The sequence below is a fragment of the Corticium candelabrum genome, chromosome 1, assembly GCF_963422355.1.
Source record: "Corticium candelabrum chromosome 1, ooCorCand1.1, whole genome shotgun sequence".
Taxonomy (NCBI): domain Eukaryota; kingdom Metazoa; phylum Porifera; class Homoscleromorpha; order Homosclerophorida; family Plakinidae; genus Corticium; species Corticium candelabrum.
This window is the reverse complement of record NC_085085.1, coordinates 2,096,296-2,108,795: the sequence shown is the minus strand read 5'-3', so window position 1 is coordinate 2,108,795 and position 12,500 is coordinate 2,096,296. Positions and strand designations below refer to the sequence as shown.

The window sequence follows — 12,500 nt, the reverse complement described above, 5'->3', positions numbered from 1 at the left end:
ACTGTGTGTTAAGTTTTACTATGTTAGGATATACTGTTTAGCGCAACCAGTTGAGACAGAAGGCCAACTGGAATCATGGCCCCGCCCATTACATTTCACATATCACACTCATCCTTCGGTGTCACGTGCTTGTGCAGACGTTGAAGATGATGATGACCCATGGCCTGCTCTCAGACGCAACTACGTGTTTCTGTCCACCCGACTGCGTTGCAACTCTTTCTTTCTTGGTTGTTTGTATGAGAATAATTTGATATCAAATGATGATTTTGACACACTCAGCAAAGACAGTCTCTCTCATGTAGAAAAGACTCGTCGTCTGATCGTTGAAATTCTGCCCAGCAAACCACCAGAGATGTTTGATACATTCTGTGACATCCTCTGCTTTGTCGACCAATCACATGTGGCCAATCGACTGATGCAGGATCCTCAACAAGTGCAGCTCCTTCCGCAAGGTAACCTATTTTAATTAAAAAGAATGTTTTTTGCTTTTACTATATTTTTAATTTTTGGTCAGGAGCTTGTACAAATAGTGATAAGAAGAGTTTGCAAAGAATAGTTGAGATGTTGCTGGTTCAAGTGGCTGATTTGGACAGAGAAAAACGAGAAGCCGTGAAGAGAGCTGCAACAGCTGAAGTGAAGATGAGAGGAGAAGAACTGACAAACATGGCATTTAGGATGAAGGTTCTTTCTGCAGATGAGGTGTCTTGATGTAACACAAATCAGATGAAAAGAAATATTTAATTTATAATATTTAATAATATTAATTAATAAATTATATTGAAATCTAAAATATCCATTTTATAAAACAATCATCTAGAAATGGTTCTTTTATATAAGTGGTCTATAATAACAAAGATTTAATTTGTAATTTTGATATTGTACATGTTGTGTTAATTCTAGATCAATGACAGTTTGCCATCATGGACACAGTGGAAAGTACCCATGCCTCACAACATTTGCTGGTTATGTAATAGAATAGGAGAGATCGAAGGCAGACTAGTGGTAGGAGGTGGGGATGGTAATCTCCATGTTCTCACTAACAAACGTGATAAGTGGGACACGTTTGTCAGAAAGAATGGTCACATCAGGAATGTAGTGTGCTATCAAGGTGTGTGTTTGGTGTGTGTGTATGATGACGATAAGCATCTGCTTCTGATTGAACAATTTCATTTGAATGAAGACGACAAATGGCGTTTCCTCACAGTTCTACCAAACGAACTGCAGTTGGGTGGTGTATCTGTTGCTCTTCATGATAACTCACTGTATGTGGTGGGTGGTCGGACTGAGTTATGGGAGACAGTTAACACAGTACGTGTGTGTGACCTTCACTGTGGTCATTGGTCTAAGATGGATGACATGCAAACAAAATGTTGTGTTTGTTCTTCTGTTATTATAAACAACACAATGTTTGTAGGGGGAGGATGGACTAATGTATTTTGCTCAAGTAATATTGTTGAGTGTGCAGATGTTCGTGAGAGGAAATGGAGAACAATTTCCTTTACAGCCACATATGACTCTAGACTGTCTGCAGTCAGTAACAGACTGGTGGGGACTGGAGGACAAACACAACAGACGTTTGGTTCTTCTTCTAATATTGTAGAATTATATGATGACAGATCTACCAAGTGGCTTCCTCTTCCACAAATGACAAACAAACGGTCGTTCCATGCTGCATGCTCAACTCAGAATGGAGAACTTATCACAGCAGGAGGGAGGTTTGCTGGAGATTCAATAGAAAGTCTGAGGTGTAACTAAGATTTTGTTTTCTTTCTGTTATGTGTATTTGTTAGATTATAATCTTTAGTGATTGTCCAAAAGCCGAATTTGTTGTGTGTTACATAAACTAGATATTTACTGTAAATCATGTATATGTAGAGCATACTAGCTATACACTGTCGATATAATTAGATTAGTGAAAGAGTCTGGGCATTAGAGTGTGTGAAGGAAGAGATGAACTGTTATATTGAAGAAAAATGAATTTGTAGGAATGAACTGCAGCATATAGCTTACAGTAATAAAGGATGTTATTTATATGAATTTTGAATTATATTCCTAGTACACTATGTTGCTTCAATTATTTGAATAAACGGATGGTTTCTTAGTCATCAATCTGCATGTCTTTGATCTTCTAAATGTGAAATCGCTAGCTGTAGGGCCGATTGTAAGTATCGAGGGGTATCGATCAATGATTGTCTATCTAGTAAAGAGCATATGATTGATGTGGTCCTAAGTATGATTGTCTGTCCTGTATTGTATGCATTCTGTAAATAGTTTATTGAAGTCTGTGCATTAGCCGATCAATTGGCATTATTGTTTGCATGTGGAATCATGTGGTGGTGGTGGTTGTGGTGGTGGTGGTGTGGGTGTGTGTGTGTGTGTGGGTGTGTGTGTGTGTGTGTGTGTGTGTGTGTGTGTGTGTGTGTGTGTGTGTGTGTGTGAGGAGAAGGAAGAGAGGGAGGGAGGGAGGGAGAGGGAGATAAGAACACAAGTATTGGCTGCAGTCAGTGACTTTAATTCAAAATGCTAACTAATTTATTTTTACCAATAGTCATTCGATACCGTACTCTAAAAATACTAATAAATAATAATTAAAGTACTCCAAACAGTTCACAGTTCGTACAACAACATACCTAACCAATTTGCTAAATGGATGCATAAAGGTAACACAAACCATACAGCCACGTACAACACACCCAATACCCCACAGGTATAGTTGACTTGGTCCTGATACCTTTTGAGAACCAGTAACTGCTGATCAAAACATCCATTTTCAATGACAACTTCAAGTGATTTTGCTTGTAACTTGATATCCTCAATTGATTTAATTGAAACAAATTTGAACTCATCGCCTCCCTGTAGACAACGTTCACATACCATGGCTATACAATAGTGTACAAGCCTCACTGTCGTGTGTTTTAAGCTTGTCAGCCAAAAAATAAAGTCAAGAATGCAAGATAGCAACAACATGCCAGCAAGGACAACAGCAGAAACATTCGCTTTGCTCAATGCAAGCATTTCTTCCCTTGACTGTTCACTAGGTGTTTCTCAACAAAACAACCGAGTGGGATACAGTAGAAAAATCTCTCTAGTTGATCTTCGCAGTCTTGACATAATTTGAGCCCCTGACTGTAAAGTTCCAAATACTTTCTAGATGGCGTTTCGAGAGTGTTGTATAGCTCACCAGCCGTAATACTACTCCGCTGTAGTCTAGGCTAAGTATATCGCGTATACCGACTCAGTGGACCGGTTATACCAGAATCTAGTCTGCTACAGTGAACGACACGTACTCTACTGCACAAGTGCACTCAACGCTAGTTATCGCTAGGCTAATATAATACGTACGCAAACCGCAGTCACACCTAAAGCGCATGCTCGCTATACCACAGAGAGCAGCATGTAAGTCTTGAGCGTTTGTTTTTTCAGGCATCACAACGCGCCTTTTACTTCTCGTAATAAGTATAGGCCTACGTTTACCAATTCACACACAGAAATCATCTCCAGCAGCACATGTACCACCATATGCTCATCATAAACGTACAAGTACAAAATCAAACTCCTTGAACACCTCCTCACAACAGACAGAACAGCCCGTGCACGCTTGCATGTTGTAGTGTAGATTGCGCAGAGCAAAGGGAAAATGGCTTGAAATCCAAAAATCATCAACAACATCCCGCCGAAATTGCCACGTAGAGGTCTAGACGGCGGTGGACGGTCATAAATACTGGGAAACAAATAAGTAAACCACTTCATCGTTCACTTCTGCGTTCTGCAACTTGTTCGATTTTGCTATCTGGGATTGTCGTGGCGCTTGCTCGCAGTTACTGCACGTAGGCTGCGGATTAGCGTACTGTACCTTGAGGAGTTTGAAACGTAGAAATGGTTTCATTCGGACTACCGGTGTAGTGGTCTCGTAAGAGTTTTAGTGCAGTGCCATACTACGCTAGTCTCTCTCGCGCAAGGCCTTCCCAAAAAACCCGTATCGTCATTTACAATACCCCTACTAACACAACAACATAACTCCACCTATAACTCTAGGCTGTTTCTGACTCCCCTCAAGTTTCTACTATATAGCAGCCTCTTTAGCTTTAGCTGTTAGCTTGATAAGTCTGCAGACCGAGTGGTCCTTCCCTCTTCGTATAGAGACCGACCTTTGTTGGACTCCGTTAAGCCCTCCCTATTGGCAGTAAAGGCTGGCTGTGATTCCACTGGTGGAGGAGCTTGAGGTCTTGGAATGGTTGCTCAACGTATGTCGCCGATACCAACTGTAGAGGCCGGCTGTGACTCCACTGGCGGAACTGACGGTAATATCTCGAGACGCTTATTCTGTGGTCGTCGTGAGTCGTTCCTGCAGAGCTGGTACCTACTTTTGCAAAGGCTCTGGTTGGATAGACTTTGACCGTTCCTTCCGTGCCGTCGGGAACACGTCATCTGCACTCATTGTGGGGTCTGCCGGTGTTCGATATTCTCGCACATGACGCCGGTTCCGCAATAGGATTCGTTGGCCATCTGACACCCCTACTTGCTGTCCATGCTGCTCCATCACCTTCCACCATCGCTCGGGGTCAGTGTAACCATCTTGGAGAATCACCACAGTGCCCGGTGTTAGCAGTGACAGAGGCCGTACTCCTCTCTGCATCGTGATACTTTGCCATTTGAGCTTTGGCTTTCACCCGGTATTCTGGGTTTACAATCACAGATGGAATATGAGTTGGTACTCTGGTTCGGAGAACACGATTGAATAGTGCCTCACTCGGTGTTACTCCCAGCATGCTATGACTTGAGTTGCGGATATCGATCAAAATCTGTTGAAGTCGCTGTAAAAAAGGAATGGTTGCCCGGAGACCTTGTAGGCGCTCCTGTGTTAGCCGGTGTAGCCTTTCCACCATGCCATTTGACTGTGGATAGTAGGAACTAGATTTCACATGCTAAATGTCGAGACGAGACAGAAACCGTTCCATTTCAGTGGACACAAACTGAGGTCCATTATCTGACATAATGACTTTTGGCAGCCCAAACCGAGCAAATATTTCCGTTAACTTTCCAATGACTGCCGCTCATGTGGTAGATGTTAGTGGAATCACCTCTGGGTACCTGGACCCATAGTTTACAATAGATAGACATGTTGTACTTTCAATCTTCACCAGGTCAACTGCTACCTTATTCCATATTCCTTCAATATCTGACAGTTGCAAAACTTGGGCATGATTGGTATGTTTCCGCCAACATACACTGCATCGCATCGTTCCGTGAACGTTACTGAATCTTTAGTCAGCTCTGGCCACCAAACTCTCGTTCTCAGACTACCAGAAAAGCATCAGTACCTGAATGACCCTCGTGAGGTACTCGCAATACGGCAGGGCGAGCTGACTCTGATGTCACATATCGGTTGCTACGGAGTAAAATCCCGTCTTTGACTGCGAGTTCGTCACGAACTCGGTAAAAAGGTTCTTTCACAGACTCCCCATCTCTCCATGCCCCATCTACAACTTGCTTGATTACACGACTGATAAGTGGGTCTGCTATAGATGCTTGTTGAATATCTTTTGCATTTATAGGTGCTTCCTCCATTACCATCCCCACATACTCCCTCATAGACTGGGTCTCTTCTGGCGTCTGTCTTCTCAGAGAGGGGAGCGCGAGACAAAGCATCCGTACACACAAAGCGGCTGCCCGGAATATGCGTGATTGAAAACTGGTCTGGCATCAAGGCTACTAGCCAGCGTTGAAGATGAGGTGGAACCTCCTCAAATGGTTTACGGACAATACTGATGAGAAGCCTATGATCCGCAAATACTTCAAAAGGTTGTCCTAAGTAATACTGTCTGAATCGTGTAATGGCAAACACCACACCTAACATTTCGCGTTTCATTTGAGAATAAAGCATTTCTGTGTCTGTCAAAGAGCGGCTGGCACAGGTAACTGGTGTCCATCTGCTGTGCTCGTCTTGTTGCCATACGATAGCTCCCAGTCCCTTTGGAGAAGCATCGCTGCTGATTGCGGTGGGAGTGGAACGATGTGTGTTGAAGTAAGCTAACTTTAACAACGGTTGGGCAATCTTCGACTTAGCGCTTTCGAAGGCTTCTTGCAGTTGCTCAGTAACCGTGAAAGAAACTTGCTTAGCCAAGTGACGGAGTGTCTCTGTTGCCTGGGAGAGTTGGGGAATAAATATGCTGAAGTAGGTCGACATTCCTAGAAACCGCCGCACATCTGTCACAGACTCGGGAAGTGGCATTTCCTGTATGGATTTCAATTTGTCTTCATCTGGCATCATTCCTTCCGCACTTAGCCAATGTCCCAAGTACTTAAGTTAACGCAGCTCTGCCCTACTTGGCATTTGGACAAATTCAGTTTCAAACTGGCGACCGCTAGACGCTGTAGAACCTGCTTCAGTCTGGCGTCATGTTCGTCTCGGTTCTTCCCCAAAACAAGTATGTCATCAAATAATCAATGTAAAGCGAAATACTCTCTAATCCCATCAGAATCAAGCTGACCACGCGTTGGAAAATTTCTGGGGAACATGCAATGCCGAATGGCAGTCTCTTAAACCGAAACAGCCCACAATGTGATGAGAACGTGGTCAAGTCTCGGGATTCTGCTGATAATGGTAGCTGATGAAACTCCGCTTCAGCATCAAGTATCAAGAAAACAGTGGATCCACTCAACATGGCCGTGATTTCTTCTAACGTAGGCATCCTATGTCGTTCACAAATAATTGACTTGTTCAGCTGCCGATAGTCAACGCACAAACGCAGGCTTCCGTCAGATTTCCGTACTGTTACCAAAGGGGACACCCACTGTGTTGCTTTGCGAACTGGCTCAATGACATCCCTATTCTGTAGCCGTTTCAGCTCCTTTGCAATGTCCTTCCGAATACCGAAAACATGACGTCTAGGATGCGCTGCTACTGGTCTGGCCTCTGGGTCCAGCCTAATCTCAGTAAGATCCGTCTTGACAACGTTGATATCTGCCGTAGACAGTAGCTGTAACTGGGTAATCACATCTTGGCCAAACAGTAGCCTCGCAAGTCAGGCTCTTCCGCGCAGTCGCTGAGCTAAACGCACGTAAATCACACGAGGAGGAGGAGCTTTCGCCGGAATTGCTCCAGCGCGAGAAGAGCCTGGTCGCTTCCGAGAACGTCATAGTGACATAGGACCCCGAATCCGTTTTCATAGCTTGGATAAGGCTAATTCGATTTCCTAAAGAGTTCGTTAATGTGATTGCGTTTGATACCTGAAGCGGAGGGGTAGCCCTCCGCGGAGAGCGCTTGAACACGAAAGCCAGTAAAGCTGTTGATAGACAAAATGCTGGTGAATAATGAGCCCAGGAATGGCCTACATGGAACTGGTCCGCTGAACCTACGCTCTCCAGCAACGTTTCTTTCTACTGAACTCATCTGCAGGTTTGCGCGAATTGAAACCGACGTAGAAGTGTTCACCACTCTTGCACGTCTACTCTGACATCTATACTCTGTGGGGGAAATGGTGTGAGAACTGCCGGCCCTGTTTCGCTCAACGGTTCATCAAAGCAGTGCATACAGCTTGTTGACCTCTCCTGACGGAGTCCACGTCATGATTAGATTGGCATGTATTGCTAACGCAGTCTATCTGACGGTACTTTCGACTCAGCAAGCAGCTCTTTTGTACGATATTGGCTCTCCTCGCGGTGAACTGGAAACATATAGGCATGGGAAAACAGAAGTGCAGTGGACCTACCATGTTCAGGAAGTATAGAGTTGACTCGTAGTTGCAGGTGTTGTGTACTACGTACGACTTGTTTCAATGCACGGACTCTGACTGCTACATATACACTAACCGCGTACAATGAGTTCATTTCTCAAACTGCCGCGCTGCAGATCTAAATTCGGCGGTGTGCTGTTGGCGAAACTGAAAGCTGAAAAGGAGTCGTGACACTGCAAAATATTACATGGCTGTAGCGACCGATGATGTCAACTACGTACTTCGCGCAAAATAAGCAAGTGCGTGAAGCGATGTCGCGTGTTCTCAACTTTCATACCATCATGCTTACCTAATCGAATTAGCCTTATCCAAGATATGAAACCGGATCCAGGGTCGCACGTCACTATGACTTTCTCGAAAGCGACCAGGCTCTTCTCGCGCTGCTCCTCCTCCTCGTGACACGTCCGTGCGTTTAGCTCAGCGACTGCGCGGTAGAGCCTGGCTTGCAAGGCTAGCCAAACAGTACCTTGCTTCCAACTGGCACCACAAAGCATGTGCAGTTGCAAGATTTGTCTCCTGCTAATATTGTAACATCAGCTACACCCAATGTTTCAATCTTGCTTTTACCACCATATGCCTTAAGAGTGTTGGAGCTGGATCTTGTGTCAGAAACCATATCCTCAGTGAGAAGGGTGCGTGTTGCTCCTGTTTCCAATAAGCCTTGACATTTCTTGCCATTGACCATGAGTGTCACTGTAAAGACCCTAGAATATACAGTAGGTTGAACGGTATAGGCAGTATCATAGACTACATTCAACTCATCTCCCCTCCATAGAACTGGCGTCTGTTCCTCTACGGACCGAGCTACTGGCCGTTTCTTTTTTTGTAAACAGACTGCTGCAAAATGTCCTGTTCTGTGACAATATGAGCACTGTGCCTCTGCAGCTGGGCAATGCTGTTTGCCTCGACTGTGTGTTCGCCCACAGTACCTGCATGTGGGAGTCTTGCCATTGCTGGATTGAAAGATTTTGTTCACCACAATGGGCATCATTGCCAGAGGTTCACAGCTGCTGCTGTCATATAACGCACTGTCTGCTATAGAAGCCTCTAACGCCACTGCCTTAGTCATAGCATCACTTAAAGTAAGATTGGAAACTTTCAACAACTCCTTGCGAATTTCTGCTGCCCGCAACCCAACAATTAACTGATCCCTCACCTGTCCATTGACAACAGTATCTACTTTATCAGACACGAACTCACAAAGCTCTACCTTAGATCGTAGACGGCCTACAAAGGCGGTGATGGACTCGTGTTCCAATTGTCTGAGCTGTCGGAAATTGAACCTTTCAGACGTCGTGTTGACTATCGGGCGAAAATGAGCGAGCACTGCATCTGCAAAGCCCGATACGAATCGCCGGGATTGCCATTCTCCTGATTGGGCGGTGCCGGAACGACCAACCCTTTCACCATCCGTCTCAGGTCTAACCCAGCTAGATTCATGAATAGCATCTTCTTCTCTTCCTGGTCAGTTACTTCACAGATAGCTAAAATACCCGTATGTGTCGCTGCCACGAATTTCCAGACAAAAAGGTGCGGCAATGGAAGCGGTCTGGCTACGCGAGACTAGTTTGTTAGTAGTTGAATTTAGTGTACACTACTGTACTCAACCGATTGTTTGCATTGGTAGCATCAGATGTTACTAAAACAGACTTCTGCGAGCTCTGGGACCGGAGATTTGGCCAGACGATTTTGAATCGGCGCTAAACGGTTCTGGGAGGTCGAGGCTAAGATTTGGCAAACTGGAATAAAGCAACACTAAACGTTTAAATAGTAGAAAATTAAATATTTACGGCATTAGTGCACTTTTTGCTTAAAATAAAATTTGTGATATATGCTACATTAGAAATTAATTAAATAATATTTTAATTTAGTAAACTTTCTGTTTAAATTCAAGTTGGCTTCCACTTATGAAGTCAGCAAATTTAGTTGCTTCAATCAACAGACTTTATTAGACAACAATAAATCCGTTAAACCATCAACAAGCTTTTGGTCAAAATGTGTTGTCAAAATTTAGCATTCACAAATACTACATTTGATACTGTTATTATAGTAACCTGAATGTGATAGTACACTGTATACATCTCAATCCTGCAATTAATCTACAGAGTTTGTAAACAGCACTTGGTATTTGATCCAGTATAATTTGCTACTGGAAATAAATAAACTCATGGCGTAAACCTCTATGGAAAGAATACGGAACCCTACTAGTTGTCAATATAATAAAAAGCAATTAAATTAGTACTTAAACAGTTAATTAATTAAGTTTATTAATTAACTATGCTAATTAACAGTCTAGGCAATGACTGCTGTTGGTGACATTTAGAATGCTAAACAAGTTATTTCCCCTTGTAATACTATGTAGTACTGTTACATCTACGCTGTGCTTTCAATACAGACACAGTCAATCAAACGTTTACTGGATCTGAAATGCATAAACACAAAAAGCGATATCTCAAAAGTCAAACAAAAAATTTCTTGTACAAAACTATACAATCCATAGTACAACACAACTCAATTCCATCAGTTAGAGATAGAACAAAGTATGAGATAAAGGTAATACAGCCAGTTCCACCACAACCAGCTAGTACAAAATACATACGTTGGGCCCTTTCAATTTTTGCATTGAAATCCAGTCTAGAATGTCTCCTCTAGACAAGTGCAATCATGCGTCCCGTGAAGTGTCGACAAGTAGACAAACAGTAGTTGCAGATACACTTGCAGATGGCGCAAATAGACCTCCAAGCCCTCTCCAAAACTCCTGCGCAAACCTCAAAGCTCCATAAAATCCAGCTTGTACTGCTAGAACCCCGAGGCGCTGTCGGAGGTGGGCGGTCATAAACAGCGGGAAACAAGTACACCAACGAGTTCATACTTGGGTGGCTGCGCAAGCAGTCTCGTCATTCCCCGGATTGTCAATCTGCGCCGAGGATTGACAATCCGGGGAATGACGAGTCGCGGAAACTAGAGACTGGTCCACTAGGTTACACTAGGTCCTAATGGTCTTCCACAATCACACTTGTTGATCCACTCTGGATAATGTACAGGAAGGCTCAACCTCATCGAAGTAGCCAAAGTAAATTTACTTGGTGAAAGTGCAAACTCCTCAGAGGATGGTAAGAGCCATGCTCCAGCTCCCTTATTTTGTAAAAACAGCAAGGGAGCAACGTCTTTTCGAGAAGAGTTGTCGATCAGACTATTAATTGCAAGTTGATAACTGGCGCTTGTCGTTCCACGTTCAATTTTTTGACATTCAATTCAACCAAATATAATCAAAAATAGTAACTTGAAAATAGAAACATGAAAAATGAAAAATCAAAATCAAAAACAAAAACAAAAAATATAAGTAAGAAATAAAAATTTGATTGTCGATTTAATTTTTTAGCAAAATAATTAAAAACCTTTGACAAAAAAATTAAAAAATAAAAAATAAAAATTGAAATTTAAAAATTAAACATTGAAATTTGTCTGTCTGTCTGAAAGATTGTTGCAAGATTTGTCTGTCTGTCTGTCAGTCTGTCTGTCTGTCTGTCTGTCTGTCTGTCTGTCTGTCTGTCTGTCTGTCTGTCTGTCTGTCTGTCTGTCTGTCTGTCTGTCTGTCTGTCTGTCTGTCTGTCTGTCAAGAATCATTTATTTCTTACAATCACACTATCATACATCACAGCAGAAACTACTCGACTAAAGCTAAATGCTTTATAGTGTTCATAGGTAAGTGTATACATATTTTCTGAGGCAAAAGAGACAACTAAAAGTACACTAATGATAAAAGAATTGAGTGCTGAGTGACTCGGGAATCTGACACCCACCACACAACACATTCAATTTCTTCTGAATGACCCGTGCGTTGCACTTTTGCAGCTGCACTGAAAAGCGTTTACGCCAGAAGTCCACAAATTCCGGTGCGTTTGGCTGACCAACTTCGTCTGATGAGAAAGCTGCTAGCTTTCGCAAGAAGTTCCTGGCCTCTTCTCCCCATGCACCGAAATGTTCGAATACCAAGGGGATGGCTTTGAGAACTGAAGTCCCAGGGAGCTTTTGTTGGCTGTATTTTGCCGCCTTCCTATTCTCACGTTGTTTAGCAGCGACGCCTGTTCTATCAGCAGAGCTTGGAAATGCATCCGCACTCCAAGGGTGGGCTAGAGAGATGTCCAGGTCGAGGTTGGAAGCTGATTCAGAATCGAACATGACAATGTCAGGCCTGCAATCTGAAGTGACATATCTGTTCCTTGGCTCCCGTCGATGGTGGATTTGGAGGCTCCTAAGGCACTCAGACCACACCCCAGCAATTGATTCGTGAGACCAGTCTGTCTGTCTGTCTGTCTGTCTGTCATTAATTAAAACGAAGAACAGTAGGAAAGTAGAACTTTTAGTACTGCAGCAAGTGATGTAAGTAGTGACGTTTGATGACAATAAAACAAATCTGTCTGTCTGTCTGTCTGTCTGTCTGTCTGTCTGTCTGTCTGTCTGTCTGTCTGTCTGTCTGTCTGTCTGTCTGTCTGTCTGTCTGTCTGTCTGTCTGTCTGTCTGTCTGTCTGTCTGTCTGTCTGTCTGTCTGTCTGTCTGTCTGTCTGTCTGTCTGTCTGTCTGTCTGTCTGTCTGTCTGTCTGTCTGTCTGTCTGTCTGTCTGTCTGTCTGTCTGTCTGTCTGTCTGTCTGTCTGTCTGTCTGTCTGTCTGTCTGTCTGTCTGTCTGTCAATCCTCATATATTTCAAACATGAACACTACTACAGGCTGTCTGTCTGTCTGTCTGTCTGTCTGTCTGTCTGTC

At 43.4% G+C, this 12,500-nt stretch overlaps 2 protein-coding genes and 1 pseudogene across 2 annotated transcripts in view; 1 reads left to right on the top strand and 2 right to left on the bottom strand.

Annotated features, from left to right (window-relative positions):
- Nucleotides 1-2,063, top strand: part of LOC134189743 (uncharacterized) — a 2,744-nt gene extending 681 nt beyond the window's left edge. The window contains exons 3-5 of the mRNA XM_062658113.1: nt 42-452; nt 515-699; nt 901-2,063. Coding sequence (XP_062514097.1) covers nt 42-452; nt 515-699; nt 901-1,755 — 1,451 coding nt within the window. The 3' untranslated portion in view covers nt 1,756-2,063. The remainder of the gene's footprint in view (nt 1-41; nt 453-514; nt 700-900) is intronic.
- Nucleotides 2,064-3,247: 1,184 nt separating this feature from the next.
- Nucleotides 3,248-8,264, bottom strand: LOC134189808 (uncharacterized protein K02A2.6-like; annotated as a pseudogene).
- On the bottom strand, nt 7,231-9,199 carry LOC134189816 (uncharacterized). Its single transcript, XM_062658210.1, has one exon. It carries the CDS (start codon nt 8,803-8,805, stop codon nt 8,188-8,190), a length of 618 nt encoding a protein of 205 aa, XP_062514194.1. The 5' UTR covers nt 8,806-9,199; the 3' UTR covers nt 7,231-8,187.
- Nucleotides 9,200-12,500: the final 3,301 nt, after the last annotated feature.